This window comes from Metarhizium brunneum, chromosome 4, assembly GCF_013426205.1.
Source record: "Metarhizium brunneum chromosome 4, complete sequence".
NCBI classification, from domain to species: Eukaryota; Fungi; Ascomycota; class Sordariomycetes; order Hypocreales; family Clavicipitaceae; genus Metarhizium; species Metarhizium brunneum.
This window is the reverse complement of record NC_089425.1, coordinates 2,485,216-2,509,739: the sequence shown is the minus strand read 5'-3', so window position 1 is coordinate 2,509,739 and position 24,524 is coordinate 2,485,216. Positions and strand designations below refer to the sequence as shown.

Genomic DNA, 24,524 nt, shown 5'->3' with positions numbered 1-24,524 from the left:
AGCTACTGTCATTGCAACACGGTTCTGGTGGTTTGCGTGGATATAGGCAGGTATAAATATATATTTGCGTTACGGGATACTGTGCATAGAAATAGCAAGGGATATCATATCATGTCTCGACGCACGCTTGCTGCGGTAGTAGACAACATGAGCATATTTTACGACAACGCCGCCGCCGCCGCCAAAAAAGCTACATTGTTGTCATAGCCCCCAGGAATGACGTTGCGCTTCCGCCACATTACCACAACTCTCATCTCATAATTTCACCGTAGATTAATGGAAGCTCGATCCAAACTTCGTCATTATTAGCACTCGACAGTGACCAGCTTTGCGCCGGCCCTTTCTATTCGAGGCACGCGCCGTGTTTACCAGAAGCGACGCTTGCGGCCACTGGCAGGGGTAGTAGTGGTCTCATTCCAGTTCTCCTTCTGGCGCTCCGAGCTCTTCTTCTTGCGAGCACAGCAGCAGGTGACAAAAACGATGGCGGCACCAAAGAGGGTGAAGATGGCGGAGGCGAGAATGAGCCAGATACCGGAACCCCAGCTGGCCGTACTGACGCCGTTCTGGTTGACGTCGTGCTTGATGATGCTGAAGGTGACAAAGTCACAGACCATGGCTACCAAGGTGACGACAAACGTAATCAGCGACACGAGGGAGGCCAGGAAGGAGCCGACGGTGCCGGTGAAGATGCAGAGTAGGCAGGCGATGAAGCACAAGCCCGTTGCGACAGGGTGCAGAACCATAACTCGCGTGAGACCCTTGGCGGTGGTGGCAGAGGCATCGCCAAAGTCGGTGCCGTCAAGGCGGTTCATCAGATTGGCAGGGTCATAGCCAATCCTGGAGTGGGTGCATTCATCGGAATCGCTGTCCGGGCCAAGAGTCAGCAAGCAGTGCCCCCGAGCTTTGCCTCAGGTGGACGAATGGACGCAGACTCACTCTATGCCTCGAAGGCAGTAACCAAAGGTGCCAAATGTGACCTGGTCAGCCCCAGCACGGTTTCTCCCGAGGTCGACCTTCATTATCGAGAGGTTGTTGATGACAGGGGCTGTGATGTCGACGACGATGAGAAGCACAAACGACACGAAGAGCAGAAACGTGCCGATGTGGTGAATGAACTTGCCGACGCCCATCTTGAAGTCGATTTCGCGCCTGTGAGAGGTACTATGTGTGGTTTTGCTTGGGGTGTTCTTCCTGGAGACGACCGACGGTGGAAAGGTATGGCCCAAACCAAGCTTCGTGTCAGCCAGGCTGGGGAACTAACAGGCATATATGTAAATCAACAATGCTTCATAAGACACGGGCGGTCGGATGCTCCATCTTCTGGGCGCCTTCAAGCCCAACCCTTGACCTCTTCCAGACTCTGCGACGTCATCCCGGCATACAACAGCAGCTGACGACCCTTGCACGTCTTGGGTCTGAGTGCAGTCGCACCGAGCCTGGCACGGAGTACTACTAGGAGGTGATGCAGAGATGGAGCCAGTCAGCCAGTGCTAGTGTTCCTGGGTCTTGTCTTGGAAAGAAGGCATTGCGACTCTTTGGGAGCCGGGGGTGACGTAGCAATCGAAAGGTAATTCGCCATGGAAGTCGGACTGAAGCCGGCGGTGGGTCTGTTTGCTGCCCTGATCTGGTTCGGAGCCACGCCACATCTATCTCGTGGAGGCTGGCAAGGGAGGGTTGCTTCATTGAGCCATACATGCGCCATGGACCAATTTCATTTGGCTAGTCGCTCAGCGCAGATGAGCTGAGGGACTGTGGCACAGCTCCCGCGAAACCATGCGGCCCATCGCACTGGTCGACGAGAGCCGATCAAGGGAAAAGTGGAAATCAAGGTTTTTCGTTTGATCTGTGCCAAGCCTACGCTGCGCTGCGCAAGGATAGACAAACATGGAAGCACGTCGCAGCGGCTTGTGCCTGTGGATCTTTGTTCTGAGGCCTCCCCCCTGGCCATACTAATTAAAAAGAGTCATGATGCTTTGATCGGTGACTCCAGAGTTGTTTGCCCACTTGTGCCATTATGCTGCACCAGGCCCTTTCCTGGTTGGACGCATAAAGTAACGTTATGTCGACGAAAAACGTGTCTTGTTGTGATCCGTCTTGTCACCACGAGAACTCAAGGTTTTTGTGAGTGGTCAAGCGGATGGTGGTTCTATGTATGTTGTATTCGGCCCAATCAGCCATGCGTGTTTCGAAATGGCCAGGTATGCAGCCACGGCGAGGTTTCCAATTTCCCAACGCGTCCAATTGCCGCGGCGCCAGTAACTGGTGTTGCGGGGCTGGCCTGGGAAAAGTTCGTTCTTCAGCGACAGACGACAATCAAACTAACTTTCGACCATTGCGAGGGAGTGGAAGGCAGTCCGAGTGGTCAATGGCGTACTTTGTAGCGTAGTGTAGCGTAGCATAGCATAACATAGCATAGCATCATGCCCATCCATGCACCGAGTCGCTGAGCATGCATATATGCCCACGCAGAACAGAACAGTGCCTGGGTTGGCTGCTCAGTCCTTCATTTTGCTGGGCATCCATCCCTTCAGTTGCAGTCGCTCTGCTTTGCGCTCTGATTCAGAGGCGTTATTGCTCCCCACATCGAACAGCCAGTGCGCCAGACCCTTCGAAGCCATGGTCTGAGGCAGTGATTGCTTCAGAGTCGCGGCCAGGAATGACTTGTCTTTGCGATAAGCTTCTGGCCAAGAGTGGTGGAGTGGCGACCCTGTCATGGCGAATTTGTGCATGTAATCTGGGGCTGGAAAGATTTCCAACGTGAACTGCCTCTGTTCTTGATGGCTGGACGCGGCGTGCGATGTGAAGACATGCTTCGTGACCAGGGGTGGTGGTTGGTCTGGTGCAGCTGTCATAGACGGCCGATTGCTTTTGCTTTTGAGGCTGTTGAGGCTTTCCGAGTCGTCCAAATCGGCGATACATACGTCGGTATTCATTTGGTTCACGGGGATGTGATAAGTCAGAGGGCTGTATTCGACTAGTTTGCTTGCTGTGGCGGCCTCCTTGGTTACCGATATGAAGTTTGCATGGTAGCCCTATACACGCATGTCGGGTTAGAACCTGGGGGAAAGGTGGATGGCGAACTGAAGGCAAGACTGGAGGTAGTGTGAGAACTTACCGGCGTCATCTTGAAGACTTGGACAGGTCCGTATTGCTCCAAGACTTGCAAAACCGAGCGCCGCTCTGCAAAGGTGACCGGCGTGGGAGAGACGAGGACTCGGATGGACCGCTCGGGGATGGAGCGCCGCCGCACAATATTGATAGCTGATGACATTGTAACGGCAGGATTTGTTGAAGGGGTCCGAGGTGGTATTTCCCGAGCTGTTGAGTGAGAGCTTCGACTTGAGCAGTTGAGCAGTTGAGCAGTTGACATCCAGCTTGAGCCTAGCCCGGCTCCCTGGGTGGGTCTCGGCTGCTGACTGGCAGAAGCTAGCAGTCGAAGTGGAGACATCGAGAAGATGGAAGCACCACAGGGCTGTCAAGTGCATTCATACACCACGAGCTGTACTCCGTACTGTACATGACTAGGTACATACGTACTACCGGACATGACTACATCGTATCGTCGACCACCACAACGCGACGCCAGATAGCTACACCTCACCAACGTCTTTTCCAATCAACATTGTTTCATCATCGTTTCCACACCATCCCAAGTCTGATTCGACACAAGCTCCCACAAGCTGATGCGAACCCTTCCCGCCATCCTACGACCTGAGGTGCGGCCGGGAAGGTGAGCGCGGTGCCTCGTGTCCTGCTGCTCGACCGTTGCGCCGCGATTCCATACGCAAGAAGCCTGCACGAGACATAGCATTCTGTCGAGATGGCTACTCCAACGCCTATGAAGCATGCGCCCTCGCAGCAGGGTCGCACTCCGTCCCAGCTCGCGGCCGCGACTCCTCCGGTTTCGACGCCATTCTCCAACACGGCTCGAGCTGCCTTTTCTCCTCGAGGCCCGGGATCGTCTCCCCAGCAGGTCAAGAAATCCCCTGCTACCTCAACCCTCATGGGCCACACGGGCATGGGAGCTTTCAACTTTGATAGTCCTTCGACTGCCGCTGCCATGGGCGCACTAGGAATGGGCGGCGGCTTCGACATTGGGCTGGATAACGTGGGTGTCGGCGGATTAGACGCAATTGGGGCTGCGCTTGCCAATGAAGATGACAAGATGAAGCGCCTCGATACAATATTGACGTTGTTGAGTGTTAGTGTGTCCCACCCGTCACACTGGATTTGCGCCGAAACTAATGCATTTTGGTAGGCCAAGAAAGGACTCGTGAGCGAAGCTAGTCTCGAACGTCTCGCGCAGCGCATTGGCCTAGAATTACTATCCGAAGAGCAAAGGACTCCCGACGGGCGCAAGACTAGAACATTGGCTATTGCTGGATCAGCTATTGCGCTTGATATTGTGCTTGACAACAATGTTGTTCAGAGCGTTTCCCTGGCCTACCACGGATCTGCCTCGTCTGTATCAAAACACATGGATGCTGCAGGCCGAATATTACTCAAAGACCTGAAACTGCTCCCAGGGCAAAGCCCATTGACGAAAACTCTGGAGAACTTTGCTTCCAACTTCGAACGTCTGGCTAGCTTGGACAAGCTGAGCATTGTGCCAGGACTCGACTGCCACGAAGCCTTGGCTGGCATTTATGTTAGCCTCGAGAGATTATACCAGTGGGATCTGTCAAATTTGCGAGAGGAGCAAGATATGAAGGCAAAATCAGATAAGCATCTCTCGAATATGGTAATGTGTTCCAGGCATGGACGGCCCGTGATGCACGACCGAGATACAGTTGGACTCGCCATACAATATTGGAGGGAGCTTCGGTTTATGCCACCGGTCGCCGATGGCACGTATACGTACAACTACGAAAGCGGCAAAGTTTGGTCCCTTCTTCTCGGTTGTGCTCCGCTGGATGGCATGGGCGTCCCACCTGTGAGAGTCTCGGAGAACTGGATTTCGAAAGAGATTACCAAGCAGGATGCGATGATTGATCCTACAAAGACCATTCTGGACTGGCAGGAGCCTGATAATATCTCACTACCCCAGTCTGAAGATAACAAGGATGCCGGAATGGACCTCTTGCAGGCTGATCTTTCCACCACAAGAGTGCCCAGAGTCATGTTCACCGTCACGTTCGACCCGCCGGTTGTTCTGCCACAGAACGACTGGGCACGCCTTTACATGTATGCCAACGTCAATCCCCCCAACATCGTCAATGAACTGAGCCAGCGTGGCCATCCCCCGGCGCCACCGACTTTTGACAGCCTGCTCTTCCCCTTCCCGTACGGGATGAAAGTCGACCCCAGTGAATCCCGAGCCATAAGACGACAGCGACTAGTCCGCGTTTTGTTGAGCAATCGAATCGAGTCTGTCGTAAATCACAACAATACTCTCTATATTTACAAGCCCATCTATTCACAAACCGTTTCTGAGATGCCCTTCTCCCACCCCCGCCAATTACTCGACATGCTGCCGCTCTTGCGACAGTACGCATTTGTGTCGACCCTGCTCGAAAACAGCTTCGGTTCCAAGACGAAGCCTGCTGAAATCCCTACCCAGGCGCAGCCAACAGGTATCAAGACCAAAAAGGATCGTTTGGCAGAGTACATGGATGGGCTGGAACCAGACGCATTCGGTGTGGACCATGCGGCCGATACAGACCTAGATGTCGTTCTCTGGGTTCATCCGGCGCCCCATATGCAGGTTGTTTTCCCAATGGGCAATTCCACCGCGAACATCTCCCTCAAGATCTTGGAAGGCGGAACTGTGGAAATTGTGGATGAGAATATTCTGGACTGCATCGACGACAACGGAGAGGTCAATCCCAGGAGGAAAGAATTCACGAGACAAAAGCTGGGCAGGGTATTGGAACTTATGGAGGATTTGTGCTTGTGGTCCGAATGGATACGGTTGAGGCTAGGGGCGGCCTGACGAAGAGGAGACGACTTGATGATACCCTGGTGTAGAATAGTGCCAACTCACGGCATCAATACACGATACCAATAGCACCCTTGTGAGTATGGGCGGGGGGTAATTCCCCAACATCTGTGTTGTGCCGGTGGCATCATGCTGCTGCTACTGGCTCGATAGCAAGGTCCAACTTGATTGCCAAGACAGTAGAATACGAAGGGGACGAACGTTCTTCCGGAACCACTGCACCTAAAATTAAAATACTCGGTTCCAATGGGTGATTAACAAAGTATGAGTTTACATGTCTAGCTGAGCAAATACGGCCTCGGACCCCAACTACATGGTGGGATTTTGTACAAACACGTCCCACTATTAAAACGACATGCTATAACATCAGTCTATGATCGCACGTTGCCGCGTTTCAGACAAATGAGTGTGTGTCATGTTTTGTTATTTTTTTTCTTCTAAGAAATTGTATTTCGTTCGTCTAAACCGCCCTACTTCTCACACGTACAAAAAAGAGCAAACCAATAGCCAGTGAATCGTAAAACCCTGTAAATAAAAGGAGATAATATATAAGTAGAATTACACCAGAATACCAGAATCAGATCTCCCCCATGCCATGCCAGTTGAGCCGACAACTGCAAAGTACGAAATCACAAGCCCATCGAAGCTGCAGGCGTCCCCGTTTAAAAATTTACAGCATCATAGCGGCGACAGCACCGAGGACAACGAGGGCACTCAGGCTCTGCTTGGCAGCACCGCTGACAACAGTCGGAGGGCAGTTGGGACCGGTGCAGCCCCCGTTGCCGGTATTGGGTGCTGGGCTGCTGGGCTGCGCGCCGCACGAGGGCCCGACACAGACCTGGGAGCCGCTGGGTCCGGGTTGGGGTTGGGCGATGCTGGTACCGTTGGTGGTGCTGTTGTTGTTGTTTCCGCCGCTGGGCTTGGCTGGCTGAGGAACGGAAACAATTGTCTGGGTGTTGTGGATGGTGGTCTTGGAAGGGTGGAAAGGGGGCGGAGCGGTGAATCCGCCCTTTGGACCAGTTGCTTCAGTGGGATGTGTCTCTTTGCCCGGATAGTATGTGGTGGGAACGACTTCGGTGGTAACCTTACCGACGGGGCAGTTAGTGACACCAGGAGCGCAGCTGGTGATGGTGTAAGTCTTGGTCACCTTGGTGGTGATTGTGATCTTGTCAGGGCCCTTGCCGCCGTTGCCATTGTTACCACCGTTTTGACCGCCATTGCCATTATTACCATTGCTGCCGTTGTTGCCACTATTGCCATTATTACCACCATTGCCATTATTGCCGCTGTTACCACCGTTGCCATTATTACCACCATTGCCATTGTTGCCATTATTGCCGCTGTTGCCACCGTTACCGTTGTTACCGCCATTGGAGCCAGTTGGTACTGCCGTCTCGCCAGGGCAGTATGTGGTAGTGAAGACTTCGGTAGTGACCTTACCAACGGGGCAGTTGGTGATAGTAGGAGCGCAGCTGGTGATGGTATAAGTCTTGGTCACCTTGGTAGTGATAGTAGTCTTATCAAGGCCGTTACCACCGTTGGGGTTATTGCCGCCGTTACCACCGTTGGGGTTGTTACCGCCATTAGAGCCAGTTGGTACCGCCGTCTCCTCGCCGGGGCAGTACGTGGTAGTGAAGACTTCGGTAGTGACCTTACCAACGGGGCAGTTGGTAATAGTGGGAGCGCAGCTGGTAATGGTATAAGTCTTGGTCACCTTAGTAGTGATGGTAGTCTTTTCAGGGCCGTTACCGCCGTTACCACCGTTGGCGGAAGTCTTGGTGGGCTTGGGGGCGGGAGTCTTGGTCTCGACAGCAGAGACGGGGCAGATGGTAATGTACAGAGGGAGAGTCACAGTGGTGACCTTGCCAACGGAGCAACTGGTGACGGTTGGTTGGCAGCTGGTGATGGTACGAGTAGAGGTGGTATACACAGTCGAGGTGGTCATTTCAACGGAAGAGGCAATTGTGGAGTTGGGCCATCTCGTTGACAAGCTGGGCACCGAGGTTGAGAAGGTGACGGGAACCTGGGTAGAAACGGTCGGAACAGTAGAGTCGGAGGCTTTGGAGGCAATGCTGACGCTCACAGAGCCAGCGCTCTTGGACACTGTGCTCAAGGTTGAGTTGGATGATTTCCAGGTCGAGGTGTTCTTGACAGACTTGGACGTGGACGAGGCCTTTGTGCTTGGCGTGGCAGAGGCTGTGGAAATCTCAGACTTGGACGTGGACGAGGCCTTTGTGCTTGGTGTGGCAGAGGCCGTGGAAATCTCAGACTTGGACGTGGACGAGGCCTTTGTGCTTGGTGTGGCAGAGGCCGTGGAAATCTCAGACTTGGACGTGGACGAGGCCTTTGTGCTTGGTGTGGCAGAGGCCGTGGAAATCTCAGACTTGGATGTGGAAGACGACGCCATGGTGGTGGCAGTAGTGGAGGTGGCAGTAGTCTTGGGGGCGTCCTGGTTGAAGATGCGAATATCCTGAACCTGGAAGTAAACATCTTTAAAGGCATCAGGGTTCTGGCCAACGTAGTCTCGGCAGCTGTCGCCATGCGTGTTCTTGCAGGTGCCCTCCCATGCTGAAAATTCAACGGGGTTGCCGCACATAGCAATGTTCAAGACAATTCGCTGGGGCTTGAAGATCTTGTCGATATTGCAAAGATCTTTCCTCAGGTGCATGGTCGGCGCACCCCAAGTGGACGTATCGGGAGAGCTAGAGCCAATGTTCGAGGGAACCTGGTTTGGGAACCACGAGTAGATCTTGATGTGGTCGCTGGTCCACTCCATGGCATCTAGTTTCACACAAGAGTCAGCCAAGTTCCATCTCACCCAGCAAGTCATAAGCTTTGCATGTCGACTTACACACGCCACCACTACCACCCGAAGGACCATTATCCTTAACGACGCAGCCCTGGTTAAGCCACTGGGTATTGTAGTCTGTGTAGTAGTTGTCACAGTTGGGGGTGATGAGGTCGCCGGATTGGTCTGCGCTGTCAATCCTGCAACTGCCATAGGAGGCTGCGTTAGCCATGTGAAAGGCGGGATTGTTGACGCCCCGGAGGTTCCAATTCTCGATGATATCGATCTCGCCATCCTGCGGCCAGGTATCACCGACGGTCCAACTAATACATTTGTCAGTCAGTGTGAAAAGCACGATATGAAGCGAGAATACGACTTACAAGGCAGGCCAGGTGCCACACGCGCTCTGAGGCAGGTGAGTGAATCGGGCAATCATAAGGCCCTGGTTGAGTCTCGCCTTGGACTCCAGTCTCACACTGTCACGACCACGCCTTCTTTCGGCTGTTGTAAATGATGACTTGCTATCAACCCTAAGGACGACCTCTTTATCCTGAACCGCGGCAAGTCCGGCATTGATGGCTTCCGTGCGACCCAGGTAGTTGACATATCCACTGTTGGGGTCGTCAATGGTCATAAAATCGAACTTGTCAAAGAAGTTGGTCGAGTTGTAGGTGTCTTCGAGATACCACTGGACAGCGGCACCGTTGCCGGCCAAGGCCAGAGCCGCAGCACCCAAGGAAAGGAGTGATGGAGCCATTATAGTTTTTTTTTTTTTTGGTTTAGATTTGCAATTAACGAATGTGAAGGGCGAAACAATGAGTAACGAATGACTACGACGTACGATACGTCAGAGGATGAGCCGGGTGCTCTTAAATGCCAACGTGAGGCAAAGGACTAAGGATGCCTCTGCTACAAGAGAAACGACCAAGGAGAAAACCACAACCCAACCAACGCTGGGTGGACAGCTGCTTTTGAACCATCTCGTCGGCGTTGGACCGAAGGGGTTGGGGGTCTACTTCGCGGTCCACGAGATACGATGGCATCCCACGCGGCACATTCCTTATTGGTACTGGGCTGGGTATAAATTACACAAATAGTACCCCATACATAATACAGAAGATATGGAATCGTCAACAAGGGCTGTTGGTTGACGGAGGCAGAAAACTGCTGCGTATGGCGGTGGGCTGGCCGAGGAACTCCACAGCACCGTCCAGCACCTGGGAATGTATTACTGGTTCCCGTGATGGAAGTCAATTTGCATGGCACGGGTATAGCCTACAGCATGTTAGCTCGCGTATAGACTGACCAGGCATTGTCTGTATGGACAGCATCTCGTAAGCTTGCAAAGTGTCTGAGTGACGGAGAGGGGAGGCAAGGAACTGTACAATACGAACATTGAAAGACTCCATTCTTCACGCACAGATCAGCATCGAAGAGCTTGATACATTTGTACTCGGTAAGACTGAATCAAACATAAATAAGCTTATTGAAGTGGAGGGATTGGGCCGTCAGCTCAGCAAGTGTCTTGACGGTCTCCCTCCCTCCAGAGTGTCGGCGCGGCAGAGGTCGACCCCGTTGTCAACAATTTGGCCGCGAAGGAATCTGAATCTGGGTACCTCGGCCATGGCGAACGGGTCCATGGAGCCAAAAATGGGGTCTCCAGCCGCAGTCTATGGAGCTGCCCTTGAGTAGTAACTAGGGGAAGCCTCGTTAATGTAGTCGCTGCACATGGCGGTTGTCCATGTATGGCTTTCGGCCAGGCTCGATCAGTCACCGCTAATGCAGGAACGTGGAACTAGATGGGACGACGTTTGAATTTCGAATGCGATATCCTTGGCCGAGACGAAGCCGCCCTTCATTGACGTTTACCACGATGTGGTGCACAACTAGGTATAATTATAGCACATTGCGTATGGAGTTTTCGAACGGGTCCTCGATATGTTTTTGATGGAGCTGTGGCCGCGTCACCCCGGTATGGCCTGGGCGCCGGGCGTGATTCATCGTGAGAGTCTTGGGGTAAATTCGAGAGCTTTTCATGGAACTGAATACCAGGGCGAAGCCAGGTTGCGATGATTCGATGGTGACTTGACGTTGGCAAGATAAATCCGTTTGGCCAGACCCATGGGACCAGGATGCTGACAGGTGGTGCAGACGAGCGGACGCCCGTTTCCGTAAAGAGCCAAGCGCCATGTTCCCGCGGCTTGATTCGATGGCCAGTGTCGTTCTGAGCCCCCCCGCCTGCCGCGAGTAATTGTTTCGATGTCCTGTTCTCCGTTCTCCGCACCAAAATCTGGTCGCTGACGGGTACGATTTCCCCCTTTCCCTGTTTGTCGGTCGACCTTTTGGAATACTACCTACCTACTTAGAATGAACGACGATCCGGCCCAACCAGCCGACACTCGTTGGCCCTTCTCTTGAGTTGTGGCTCGGCTTCCTTTTTTCTGCTCTGTCCTGCGCCATGCAATGTTGGTTGCCCGAGGCCGGTATGTGGCGAGCGCTGCCACTCTCTGCTCCTCCCCATCGCTGACTACCAGACGGAGCATGCGGTACAAGAATGCAATTCCGGCTTCTGCGTACTAAAGTATGCAGTCGACAACTAAGCTGGCGACGTCTCCACTTGAGCCCAGGGAGGCGATGGAGTAGTGTTGCTAATAAGCATCAGCAGGCATTCATTTTCGAGCATGGCAGTTGACCGCCTTGCTAAATCAGGAATTTGCTGAGCACCAACCCATGGTGAATTAATTGCTCGGGACCCAGTCAATTCTCACCCGATGTACTCCATACGAAGTACCAAAAACCAAAAAGGACATGAGGAAGCACCACCTTCCAGCCATCGTCGCCAGTATCACCAGGATCTCATTCCCACATCCTGTCCAGCATGCCAGAGTGGACCGACTGTGCTATTATTCGAGCCGGTTGCCTCTTTCTCTACCCGTTCGTGTTCTAATTGCAGCGATTGTAGAGATGCCACTTGCTCCTAGGATCCGCCATTTCCAACCTGGCCATGGTTTTTTTTACTCGTATTAGATGTGTATGTGTGTACATGTTATGTATGATGGCTAGGCAAACATAAAACCCCCCTTTGGCCTCTGGCATAGAACTTTTTCGAACTATGGAACAGCCGATGCGTCCATCATCTCTGCGCCTGCTCCGCATACATACAATGCTTCGACATGCCTCATTAATACTCTGTATCCTATTTGTAGCAAGACCCTCGCCCCAAAATACGGTGGCCAGTGCTGTACCCGTATGCAATTTCGAGATGTGACCAAAGCACCGGCTCGGCGAGTTCCGTTACTGGCTAGACTTGCGTATTCAACCCGGACCAAGCAGATTCTGGTGAAATCAAACTCCTCGGACACAATTCATTCTATGTATATGCCGTCACACAAAATGTGCATTCGTCCGGTTATGCCCGTGTCTAGCCGTCGAGGTGTCCCATCTTGGAAGTTGTCATTGATGCAATAACCGTCTGTTGTCTCTAGCTGCTTTCGTCGTCACGCCTCATCGGACAAAGTTCCCAAGAGCAATGGCAGCCATCTGCTCTGGCTTCCCATCAACCTTGACCTTCTCAACGCGTATCCAAGAGTCGCCAGGGATGCCAATCAAACACGAGCCATCCTGTTGAAGCACCACCTTCATCTCATGCCGCCCCGCCCTCTTCTCATCTGCACCCTCATGCTCGCATACCAACCTGCCCTCCCCGCCTTGCCGCAACACGTCTCCCTGTGCCACTGGCCCAGCATCCAAGAAAATCACTCTCTTTCTGACACCCCTATCACTGACCGCATGTGTCCACACTGACCCCAGCACCCTAACCCTTCTAGCAAACTGCTCTGCCGTCCACGCAGACCAGTGTATCTGTCCGTCTGCCTTTGTAATCTTTGGTGCGTGGACGAGTTGCTTGCCTTGCAGCGCGGCCGCTTTCCAGCCCACGTCCTCCCGGGGCGCAACATGAACACCGTCGCGCAATCCCTGGATCAGCATCTCTGCGCCTTCGACCGCCACAGCAGACAGGACCTCTTGGAACGAGGCGTCCGGCGCGATGGGCATGCCCGGCGCGGGGCTCTGCGCAAGAATAGTCCCGTGGTCAAAGGCCCTGTCATCCAGAGTCTGTAGCGATACCCCCATGTGCGTGTCTCCCCTGAGGAGGGCGTGGTGAATTGGCGCCGGGCCGCGGAGGCTGGGGGCTTCTCATTAGTAGTGCTTCGCTTGGGTACTGCAGGGTGAGCTATCCAACATACTCGGGCAATAAGGATGGGTGGACATTCAGACCTCCGTATTTGGCGGATGCCAGGATCCGAGGGGGGACGAAGAGCCCGAAGGACACGACAATGACTAGATTTGTGCCGTCGGGGAGCTTGTCCATGTTAATGTTTTTTTTTTCAGCCAGTCAGGCCGGTGGACTTACATCCCATTTCCGAAACGTCTCCCGCTGGTGGATTGGGAGGTTGAGTTGTTCTGCGAGTATTTTGCAGGGCACTACGATATCAGCACGCGGTCTTGTAGAGGCATCATGATGCAGCACCGCCTCTGTTCGCAGACAATACTTGGCTGCATGGACTCTTACTGCCGGGGGCTTAAAAAACAAACAGGAGTGCAGTAGAAGAGCCAGGAACTTCGAAGCCCAGATAATAAGACAGAGAGAGAAAAACGACGGGGGAGCAGAATCCTCACCTTCACGAACCGTCCTGAGGCCCCTTCCTGTCCTCCTGCCCGGCAATACCATCACATCCAGTGCCTCTACCAACGCCCTGTTCTTCACATGTTCGCGGTGCAGGGCCCTCAGGGACTCGCAGCTGAATGCGTCCGAGCCACAGAACAATATCCTCAAGGGATCCGAGGCCTTGCGCGAGCTGTGTCGCCGTTGAAAAGGGGCGTATGGCGGCGGGAGGCGAAGGCGAGCTTGGGCCCTATTTATGAGGCGGAACATGGCGGACGGATCATATTTTCTATTTCTACCTGTATGTTTGGCGAAGAAGTGGATCCATCGTCTGGCGGGTATGAGGGTGCCAGTTGGTGATGACTGTGCGTGGTGAACTTGGGAGTCGTGTGGTTGATGTTCGCGTTTGGCGAGAAAGCACGGTTATGTGCATAATCGGACCCCTGACGAACGCGGATGGGGCGTGAATTCGCCAGTCCATCCTGCATTTGACGTACATGTTCCTATCTTATTGACGAGTCCGATGCTGTATGCTAGGAAGTAAAACCAATTTGCACTATACCTGCCGTCTTTTTTCTTTTGATTTTTTCTTATTTGATTTTCTTTTCCTTTGTTTGTTCGTCCTTCGGGCTGGCCATCCAAAGGTCCGCCAGAGCAAGAAACAGTTGACTGGGGCCTCTCCATACTAGCATGTGACCGTACAGACAACCCTATGTACGGAAAATACGACAGCCAGAGAAATGAAATCCACATGTCGCGCCTGGAGAGCTTTTTTTTTTCCTTCATTTTTTATTATTATTGTTTCTATTTTGATTTTGTTCCCCAACTTCACAGTAGCATTGAGCAGGGTAGGTCCCTGTAGTGGCGGGCTTCTTGCAGTGACATCCCAGCGTGCTTTCCTATGCTCTCGAACGTACATATGTAAGATGGTTTCAAATGACCTGCGCCGTGTTTCTTGGTCGAAACTACTGGAAAAAGATTCCTACACTGGGAATATATCTTAATTTTAAAGACTACCCTAGATAGCATCAGTATTGTGGTTATGAGTATCGCAGTCACCACGTCGAACCTGCCGCTGCAAGTAGGCCCAGAAGCTCGAAACCAGCCGACAGGAAACATTTATTTTTCTTTTCAAATCGCAATTGCTTCGGAATGATGTTCTATATCCTTTACAGCGAGGAACAATCCGCTCCTGGAGAGAGGTTCTATAAAAGGGACTTGTAGTCTTGACCAAAGGCTAATGTTTCCAAGCCCCCGTTGCACCAAGGGTGATGATACACATAAGAGGTGATCAACGGTTCCTAATGCCGGTCTATTTCTTTTCCAAAATCGGCAGGGTAACACGATAGCCTTGGACTCTTGTCAATGAAGCTTTAAACAGCCCGCCATCAGCGTCTTTGTGTCCCTAGGATAACCCAGATGGCCTCGTTCATCCTTCTGCAGGCATAGTCTCAAACCGCTCGTCCATCACAACTGGCAGAATCGAGACAAGCAACTGGCGCCTATGATGAAGTCAAGTAATTTGCAAACGTAGCCGACATGCCATGTTGAAGGTTCTTTAGCCGGTTCGTCAATTTTCGCCCAGGACTTTCCGTCAACTTCAAATTGGACAGAAGCGGAGAGGCACAAATAAAGCTACGGATAGACTCCACATTACTGGCATCTCTCCTCGACTCGTCGTCTGTATTTTCCTGTCCGATATTAATTCAAGCAGGCCAACAATTATGCCACTCCACGTACCGTGATTTCCAGTAAACGGGAAGCAAGTTGAACTCACGGGTTTGAAAGAAGCTCTTTCCAGCTCAGAGGCCAAAGAGAAGCATGTATTTGACCATCTGACGGAAGAAAATGCCATCTAGATTCCTCTCGACGTATGCATATTCTTTGGGAAGAGCCATGCCCCCAGCCACCTTGGTTTCGTCTTGAACATGATGTCTTTCTTCTCCAAGACTCCAGCACAAAAACAGCGTATTTGAAAAGAAGAATCAGGAAGCCCGCCATGAAAACAATAGTCCGCCCAGTATCCAGTACAGCAGCGCCCACAACGCCAATATCCCACCACCATCATCACCCGTCAACGCTCCAATTGCAGCCCACTGTCCAGCACTCCCCGACCAAATCAACCTCCCAGACCGGTTGCTCAATGACGACCACGCTCCCCACGTTCACGGCCGCCCTCCTACCCAAGCCCGTCAACCGGCCCTCCCCAGCAAGTATGTACGCCTTCAAATCACCAGATCCCCCCGATTTCCCCCTAGCCAGATACATGTGCTCGCCGGGACTGATCTCCTCCACCGTCAGCCTCAGCACAGAGTCTTCGTCCCGCGTCCCCTCCCACCCCTTCACTTCAGACAGCCACCCCTGCAACTGGGCAGCGTGTCCGCCGGGCAGATATTTCGCGCCGCGATGTTGGGGCGAGAACGCCCCGGGGAGGACCGGAAGCGACGTCTCATTATCAGTAGGTTTGAAGCGTGGCGCCGGTTGGAAGACGGGCTGGTGTCGACGGCTCGGCCCCCCGAGCTCCCCGGGAGACTCTGACCCGTTGCCCTCTGCTGGGGATGCGTGTCCCCGCGCAGGTGTGGCTGCCTGCTCCGGAGTACCGAGGGAGCTCGACGGCGCGGGGGGCGAGATAGATACCCTTCGCCTCTTGGCCTCCCTCCCATCCGGCGACAGGGGCGACGACTCGGTACCGGGAACACCCTCGACATCCTCTCCTGAAAAGTACTGGCTTTGAGAAAGGCGCTCCGTATCCTGCGACATCAAGTCGTCGGACTTCATCTCAATGGTATCCTGTAGCCGGCTTCCCTTGGGCTCCGCCTCGACCCGTGGCGACGAGTCACACGACTCGTCGCCATCTTCATCGACATCCTCGAGGTCATGCGCCCGACGCTGCGCATGCTGCGGTACAGAGGACGAGCCGAAGCGCGGCGTTGACTGGAACTGCTGCGATGCCTGCGGCGCCGGGGTTTCTGAGGCAGATGGCCGTTTGGCCAGCAGGAACCGCCGCGGAGTAGGTGTCTTGGCGAGTTAACAACGAGTCGTTCTTTCTGGACACTGGCATCTTGGAAGACGAGGTTGGATCTGAAAGGGCGGGCTTACCGTGGGTGGCGGGTTCATGCTCTGTAGTTCACGACATGGTGCTTCAAATGCTGTCCGGTTTGGTGGTGCGTGAGAGCAAAGTGCCCGACTTGGTGAATGGTCCATTAATGCCGCGACTAGACCAGGCGTCATTTTGCCTTGGCGCGGCACCATCTGGTGAGCGAACGGCGCCATGCCTGAATTTGCATATTTTGTCTGTTGCCTACAATTATTCATGACTTCTAGTCATGTTTTTTTTTTTTTTCCTTTCTCACTTCTGAGGCTTTCTACAGTCATCCATCACCTCCGGCAGCAAAGTAGCGGCAGAGGCTGCATTCACCAAACTAGTTCACAGGCACATTCCATGTTACATTTATTGTCATTGACCATGTCAGGCAGGCCTTTCTCCCTATATATACTAAATGCTCTGGACATGGGATTTCAGGCATTCGCTTCTCCCCAAGGCTGAAGGAAACAATGGAACAAGAAATATGCCAGTCTAGGCGCGTCGCAATGAAATATTGTGCCTAAGCGAGCGACGAGCGCTGCGGCCACATGATGATGCCGCGGTCCATATAAAACCGTAAAAAAAAAACCTCAATAAGACATGTAATGGACAAACGCCGATTTTGTGCATCTCATCGTCATGCAACACCTCCCTCATTTGTGGCCCAGAACCAAATCGAAGGGCTGCAAACCATCATAAGTACACTGCATCCTTCACCTGCAACCAGGGAAGACGTGGCACTTCATAAACACAGTGGAATAAAAAAACACCTTGGCAAAATGTAGTACCAGAAACACTGCCCTTCTCGAGTATCCCGTTTAGACGCGAGTGCTGCATGTAGAAAAATTTGAAATGAATTTGAAGAAAACGAATTGGGTATCCCAAATGGACAAAGTTGATTTCGCCATGAAAAAAGAAGAGGAATGAAAAGAATCAAATCAATCGCGAAAGATTAGGTATTGCGAGTTTTGGGACGATCACAAGTATGCTACAAGTCTCTTAGCCAATAGCCAATTCGAATTCAGACTTGTGGCCGGGCTTTGTGGGTTGCGTGTTTTTAATGGGGTGAAGCATAACCGACGGCAAGCAGGGGCGTCCATGTTTCTTCTCCCAGTCGATTCCGCCAATATTGGTGTCAACCCAGCCCATCCAGTTGTTGTAGAGTCGGTTCGGCGGCTCGGCACGGTAATACCAGGTGGTACCTTGGAAACGGCGCTCCCTCCCCCAGCCAAACGGTGATCCACGGCCGCCAGATTCGCCATCAGGTCCAGGGTTGAACCAGTTATTGAGGAAGCCTCCCTTCCAATCACGATCCATAAAGACTGGATGGGGAGCGAAGACAGTCTTCAAGCCGTGAAGCAATGCAACCGTCTGCGCAGTCATCTCAGATGCGACATGCTGACCACGCAAGTTCTCAACGTGCATGATGTCGAGGAGACGTTTTGAAATTCGGGACTGGGTGACGATGGTTGTGCGTCGAGGAAGGTCGGTAGACTTGTGGTTTTCGTCGCTGTAACCCCAAACATGGTTTGATATAATCCACTGGCTGTCAACAGGATCAAAAATAGGGCCAACACTAATGAAATCGGCTTCTTCACCAACACCCCATTCATAGTTATCCTCTTCATGAGAAGCCACTGGAGGTTTAGGACCGACAGGCTTGACGAACGGCAGGTCAGGAGGCCCCCAAACCGTCTTGTTGCCCCGCTTCTTTGCAACGTCTTCGCGGAAAGAGGTGTCATAGTCGCCGTGGTATTCGGGAATATAGTAGCGCTCGTTTCTCTCCCACAGATATTTCCGAGGCTGTTTCTTCGCAAACGCGGACAGTTTCTCGAGAAGGTCGTAGTGGTGACCGGTGTATCGGAAATCCATCTCCCAGTTCCAAATGTGATCGAATTGCGGGTGGTCCTGACTGAACTTTTGAACCGAAAGCCACTGAGCGCTGTGAACAGCTCGTGCATACTCGTCTGTCAACGCGGGATACACATCCCAGACCTGATGGTCGCTCCACAAGACTGTCATGCCATGGAATTCTGCAGGCACATTCTCCTTGAGGACAGTTTGGTACAGCTCGTCATCATCAAAAATGGGAAGACTTTGATTCTTGGAGTGGACTAGGAGGAAAACCTCATATTGTCCACCTGTCTTGAGACTGAGTTCGCTGACCAGGGCACGAATGACTTGTCTGTCGTTGTCGGTGTACTTCATTCCCGTGTATGATCGAAGCAGGAGAGCCGTTCGAGACTCCTTGGTGATCTGGCCCTGTTTCGCACCAATGAATCTCCCCTTGATTTTTGGCGCTTCTGTCTTGATGTACTCGGACCGGGTAGCCTGCTGATGATTCTCGGTGTAGTTGTTAAGATAGGGATTTTTCTTGCTCATAGTCATGTCGAATCGGTCGGCATTTTGCTTCAAACAGTGCTTCTGTAATTCACCCCAATTGACGTTATCCCAATCAATAGGTTTATACGATCCCCCGACCTTCTTCTTCATTTCCTGGAGCCCGTACTGGCCTAGGCGGGAATCACGTTCCCAGCACAAATTCGGGTCAATACCAAACAAGTCGTAGCCCCCAAACTTGGTCTGAGGCCATCTCGCTGGGCGACCGCGGAAAACAAGCAAGTCTTCAACAAATTCGCCGGTGGGACCCTTGCAGGGCACGTAAGGGGCATGACCATCTTTCTTCCATTCGTCGCCATTGTAGTCGGGATAAGGGTTAAATCGCACAGGCTGATCATCATTGAACTTGAATTTCACGTTCGGATCCTCACGAAGGCACTTGCTTTGTTCTTCGGTTCGATTGTCTTTTTGTATCAGCTGGTTGAGTGTGTTACCATAAACTAGGTTGGAGTTTGCGAGTCTGGGTGTATAAGATTAGCACCTTGACAAACAAAATTGGCAATCAAGGGACCGTCAAACACGACAGATGAAAACGTACTTTGCAGTGGTTTTGTAAGCGTAACGCCACATCTTTCGCAAGTCTTTCTCGTGCTGCAGTCTGGCAACATCACCGGCCTCTCTGGGCGTGCCGTCGGTTTCGTAGCCAGGCAGGACGTCGTCGTTGGTCTCCGGATCGTCCGGGTCGGACCAATAGGTCAGATCATCAATGTCGATTTCCCAACCCGCACGAGTACCAGTAGGTTCCTCGTGGTGATGGCCAGGGTCAGGCTTGAGTGCAACGTCTTCCGGCCTGGGGCTGGAGAGCGGTTTTTCGTCGTGTTGATTGTTTTTCGTGTCTTTTGCTGAGCCTTGCTTGTCCGTGTTTCCACCCTTAGTGTAAGGGACAATGTGCAACCTCGGCGACGGACCGCTAAAGACTAGAAAATAAAGCGATAGTGCCGCCATAAAGATGATGAAGACCGACCTCGGTCTTAGCCGAGACAACATGGTTCGTCGTCCTTGAGGGTTTAGCATCTTATCCATTGACCCCCTGCCAAGATATGGCATAGAGGACGAGATCTGACGTAAAACCCTCACCGGAAACGATCAGGAACTAATCGACTTGAGTTTCTCTGTATGGCGGAGATGGAGAAACAAGAACCAGGCTGAAAGTTGAAATTGGCCTGACCTTCGTTTTCGTTTGGATGTGGTGAGTTAAACAAGACGAGTGGCGACGGATGGGCTCGAATCCTAGGAGGCGAGGAAGCTTCTATACCTTGGTGGTGGACTGATAGAATGTCGACTTGGCGGGACAAAAAGCCAACGCAGGTTGCAAAGAGATATTCGACAGCCTGCTGGTCGTAATCCCGCGTTGGTCGGGGTTGGTGAAATAACAAACTCTTGCTTGACTGCAAAAGCTCGTGGTCTGCAAATGGAAAGTGCTCTCAACTGTGACAACAGCGAGGCTCAAAGCCCCAGGGCGGTGTCTTGGCTCAACCACGGGGCGTTTCAAATCCTGAAGTCGGGAGTTAGGAGAATTAATGGAGCATTATCTTGAGAGATCAGTTGAGACAAGTCGAGTCGAGTCCGTCATGCGCGCGCACGGAGTGAACTCGGAAATGGGGAACTGGGTACGGAATACCCGATTCGATTTGATAGTCCCGGCACCGCAAACGAGAGGGCCTCACGAGGGATGGGAGTAAAAGAACGGAAAGGGCCAGAGGCGAGTCGAAGCTGACGCGATGGGAGAAGCGAGAGGCGTCAACGCAAATGACGAAGAAAAAACAGACCGACAAAAAAAAGAGACGAGCTACAGCAGTGACGGGAGCAGCGAAAAGTGACCAGACCAGTTGGCCAGGCAAGCCAAGTCCGGTTGACTTTCAGGAGGGGGTGCGCACTCGGGCCGCTCAAGTGCCAGGTGTAGAGTCAACTGGTGCCACCAGCCGAAAGGGGGAGTGGCGAAAGGGGTGGGTGCATGTGGTGTCTTTAATGGTGCTTGGTGACGGCAGTGTCTGGTTTGACTGGCCGCCAACATGCATACATGACTGGAGCTTGTTTGAGGCTGCTCAAGACGAAGACGGGTTCAATGGCTTGGTTGTGGCTGTAGCAGATAAGATGATATACATGAGCTCGTATGATACTCCGTACATGAGGGTTATATAAATTTATACAAATGAATTAAGTGGGAGAAGGTGGGACCAGTGGTATTGGGTGAGCACCTGCACCGACCTAATAGTATCATGTCTTGCATCCTTGGCTTGGGGTTTACGAATACTACAATACGGAGTAGACGCCACCTCAATGCTGCCAGGTTAGGTGGCCATCAACTACTGGCGATCTAATGGTATGTATGTATGTATGTACGTACGTACGTACGTACGGAGTACTGTGTATATACAAATACCAGGGTGGAGCAGCGTCCGCAGCAGAGCCAAGAGCAACTCCGAACTTTAGAGGCTAACATGCATGGAACCAATTGACATGGATGCCGGACCTGGAGAATCTGTGATCTGGATCCACCAGCGTCAAATGCTACAAGCGGCGCTGGGGTGCTGGGAGATAAGGAACAGCGATGAAGCAGTTGTAAAGGGAAAAAATGAAGACGGCCTGGACGTGCATGGACCTAGCATAATAAGACCTCCTCTTGTCGTCATCTGCAGTTCAGCAGTCTGCGCGTCGTCACCCACCAGACTCGAGCGCTGCGTGCTGCCGCCACCGATTACAAAGCGCCAGGCGGATCATTGAAGTCTACGGAGTAGCACGCATGGACAGGACCTTCTCAAACACTCCGGTGGGCGTTGGTTCATGCTGCACAGAGCAATACAGAGCGATGATGAGCAAACAATTGAGTCATTTCCCTCAACTCCGTGTTGATACTCTGTTGATCTGTGTCCACCGGCTCGGAGTGTGCTACGCCCCTGGGCGGCGCCATGTTTGTTCCAGGGCGTACGCCGTACTGAGTGAAGAACAAGGCAAAGTGTTTCTGGCGCAGCCTTGACCAGCATTTGACAACTTGTTGATTACGGAGTATTCCCACCACCAATCTCCATCGCGTGGACAGCCAAGCTTGTCAGCAGTTGAAATTGTCAATCCAAGATACTGCCAGTACTACCTCGAATTTGGTGTGGGTCGCTGCTCCTGGCTGCACCACTTCTTTCCTGTCACCGGAGTCAGTCTGGTCTGGTACGGAGTTGTAGTACGTGTCTGGTAATCTGTCCGTACTTTAGGCTTTTCTATTCTGGTCTGGTCCAATAACCAGCGCAGCATAACATGCCTGTCGGGGGCGTTCAAAGGCCCTGCTGGCCAAGAATCGCCAACGACTTGGCAAGAACGCATCAATTGATTCTTGGTATCCACTACGTCATTTTGCGCGACCAGACTTGTTTTCCATTGGCCTTCCCTCGGGCTCAAAATTTTGCAACTTGCCGCCGGACGATTGCACAATGGCTTCAATGTTCCAGTTCTCTTGGGCCCAAGAGTCCAAGACTGCGTGCAACAGGGGCCTTTGTGGCGCGCAGAGCAGCGGGTTTTCCCCCAGGGGTGTGGGCAAGCAATTTAACTACCTAGGTATCTACCTGGGTAGGGAAATAGAGTCAAGACGGCGCTCTCTTGGCGGCACCTGTTGATTTAACCAGGAGGCTTGACAGATTTTGCGACATTTTCGACATTTGAGAGCGTCGGGGCAAATGGCATCACGTCAGGCCGCTGCAGCCGAAACCGGGCGAGAAGCCGACGTCGACATGTTGGAGTGAAGCAGCTGGCATCACCCTTGTACCACTCCCGCAACGGCCAACGGCCAACAATGAACGGTCAATCTTGATTCTTGACGGCCTCCCCCCCCCCCGGTCCATTGAGACCCGGCGTGTGGTAATAGCAAAACATTGAAGGCATTGGGACGACCAGGGTCAGTCAAACCACCCGTGCTTTGTGGTCGTACTCGTTCTTGCTGCTGCTCGAGGTTACAGGTTACAGGCCTGGTGGGGCAGGCGGCGCAACAAGGTCAATCCATAGCCACAAGTTTGCAACAAACGCAGGAAGCATTGAGCACCTGCTCAGTCGCGGTAACAACAGGGAGAATCCCGGTGCCTGCCTGAGGCCATTCAGCCTCAGATCACCCAACTTGGCATCCTCCTACGTACGATTGTCTCTTCTTGAAGTCATTCGCCCCCCTTTCTTGCTCCGTAGATCGCCTGCTCCTGCTCCATACGCAATTGATTGGCGCTTTCCGCTTCCCCTTTCACAGATCTCCTGACGCTACGGGAATGCACAGTGCAAACAGATGGGTCAATCAATCCGTGGGTCGTGCGCGACCCATGGTCATGTTCCAACCCGCTCAAAGTCGCCGGGAAGAGGCGAGATCGACGTCGGCCACCGAGGTCTCATCCCTCAATCTGATGGTATCTGCCCATCACCCCCAAAACCTGCTGCTGACCAAATACACACATACATACAGTCAGCCCCCCGAATTGTTCTTCATGCGTGACCTGACAGGGTAGGGGGTAGTGTACTGTTTATAATTAATATACTATTTTATGCTATATGGTGTGGAGAGAAATTATAAGGATTATAAACAAAACTTAAATATATTAAAAAACAGTTCAGGTCACGAATCATTCAAGGGTTGGACTGACAGGCCACCAACGGCAAACATCGGTACGGGGGGGTTCCCTACAATGCAACACATTTGGACATTTGGCTGGTGCAGTTCTTCTATTTGAGCCATCGATCGCCCGTGTTGATCTATGCATCGACGATACCCGCCGCAAAAGGAAGGACAAAATTCACTACCCAGGTACCTACCTAACTTACCTACCTACTAGGTACTTACCTAAGTACCTAGGTAGGTATGTACATGTAGTTTGGCCACTGGTTCCCACGTGCTCCATGGGGTTTCTCTCAACAATATCGAATCCTTCAAGGCGTCAACGGTCGGCCTAGTAAACTCATTGAGTCTTGTTACGCCCTCTGTAGAAAACAAGCTTAGCTCCTGAGGATACTAATCAGTCTGAAACTATAATATGGATTTACGACGGGCGCAGACTCGCAATAAACCCACAGCGAACGAACAGACCCCACGTGCGCTCCATGCACATGGTGGTTTGCAACCGAGATGACGACTTAAGACAAAGCCACGGATTTGGGCTTCATCCGAATGTTCAACAACGTCACCCAAACAAAAAAAAGAATTGCTTGGAGGCGCGTTGCGTACGGCATTTAGCGTTGACGGTCCTCAATAAAAAGACCAGTACAATGACGGCGATGGCTAGTGACGGGACTGAATCGGCATCAGTTGTCAACGTCTTGGAGACCCGACACGAAGAATCGAACGCCACAACTGCTGGCGTAGCTATTATTGGCAACAACATATGTACATACGTAGCTTCGAGAATGCCCGCCATTCAACGCCACTCTGTCATTAAACATTATGCACATAGACAACAGCGGCCTCGGATAACCCCGCCAACAGCACCATCGTGACATTCTCCAAAAAGAAACCAATGATCAAGTCAACACCAATGAAAATCAATCTCACACCTCTCCTAGCTTGGCTCAAGGTAGAGAGAGTCCGACCAGTCTCAATTACTCGCCTCCTGGATCACACTCTACAGACGAAAGAAGTTGCATCAGAATAGTTGTCTTGCAAGACCTTGGTTCGCGCAGCCCTCCACAG

At 52.4% G+C, this 24,524-nt stretch overlaps 7 protein-coding genes across 7 annotated transcripts; 1 reads left to right on the top strand and 6 right to left on the bottom strand.

The window, feature by feature from the left end:
- Positions 1-365: 365 nt before the first annotated feature.
- prr-5_0 (pH-response regulator protein palI/prr-5) lies at positions 366-1,130 on the bottom strand (the record flags this gene model as incomplete). The annotated part of the gene is made up of 2 exons (XM_066130996.1): positions 366-864; positions 937-1,130. The coding sequence occupies 2 exons, from the start codon at positions 1,128-1,130 to the stop codon at positions 366-368; spliced, it is 693 nt and encodes a 230-aa protein (XP_065987054.1).
- A 1,365-nt stretch (positions 1,131-2,495) lies between these two features.
- On the bottom strand, positions 2,496-3,271 carry G6M90_00g074280 (uncharacterized protein; the record flags this gene model as incomplete). Its single annotated transcript, XM_014690152.1, has 2 exons — positions 2,496-3,032; positions 3,116-3,271. 2 exons carry the CDS (start codon positions 3,269-3,271, stop codon positions 2,496-2,498), a joined length of 693 nt encoding a protein of 230 aa, XP_014545638.1.
- A 549-nt stretch (positions 3,272-3,820) lies between these two features.
- Positions 3,821-5,932, top strand: G6M90_00g074270 (uncharacterized protein; the record flags this gene model as incomplete). Its single annotated transcript, XM_014690153.1, has 2 exons — positions 3,821-4,201; positions 4,259-5,932. 2 exons carry the CDS (start codon positions 3,821-3,823, stop codon positions 5,930-5,932), a joined length of 2,055 nt encoding a protein of 684 aa, XP_014545639.1.
- A 676-nt stretch (positions 5,933-6,608) lies between these two features.
- Positions 6,609-9,483, bottom strand: G6M90_00g074260 (uncharacterized protein; the record flags this gene model as incomplete). The annotated part of the gene is made up of 3 exons (XM_014690154.2): positions 6,609-8,719; positions 8,790-9,049; positions 9,107-9,483. The coding sequence occupies 3 exons, from the start codon at positions 9,481-9,483 to the stop codon at positions 6,609-6,611; spliced, it is 2,748 nt and encodes a 915-aa protein (XP_014545640.2).
- A 2,747-nt stretch (positions 9,484-12,230) lies between these two features.
- MTFMT (Methionyl-tRNA formyltransferase) lies at positions 12,231-13,659 on the bottom strand (the record flags this gene model as incomplete). Its single annotated transcript, XM_014690155.2, has 4 exons — positions 12,231-12,909; positions 12,971-13,086; positions 13,138-13,208; positions 13,404-13,659. 4 exons carry the CDS (start codon positions 13,657-13,659, stop codon positions 12,231-12,233), a joined length of 1,122 nt encoding a protein of 373 aa, XP_014545641.2.
- Positions 13,660-15,456: 1,797 nt separating this feature from the next.
- Positions 15,457-16,620, bottom strand: G6M90_00g074240 (uncharacterized protein; the record flags this gene model as incomplete). The annotated part of the gene is made up of 2 exons (XM_014690156.1): positions 15,457-16,407; positions 16,489-16,620. The coding sequence occupies 2 exons, from the start codon at positions 16,618-16,620 to the stop codon at positions 15,457-15,459; spliced, it is 1,083 nt and encodes a 360-aa protein (XP_014545642.1).
- An 853-nt stretch (positions 16,621-17,473) lies between these two features.
- G6M90_00g074230 (uncharacterized protein) lies at positions 17,474-19,861 on the bottom strand (the record flags this gene model as incomplete). Its single annotated transcript, XM_014690157.1, has 2 exons — positions 17,474-19,334; positions 19,413-19,861. The coding sequence occupies 2 exons, from the start codon at positions 19,859-19,861 to the stop codon at positions 17,474-17,476; spliced, it is 2,310 nt and encodes a 769-aa protein (XP_014545643.1).
- Positions 19,862-24,524: the final 4,663 nt, after the last annotated feature.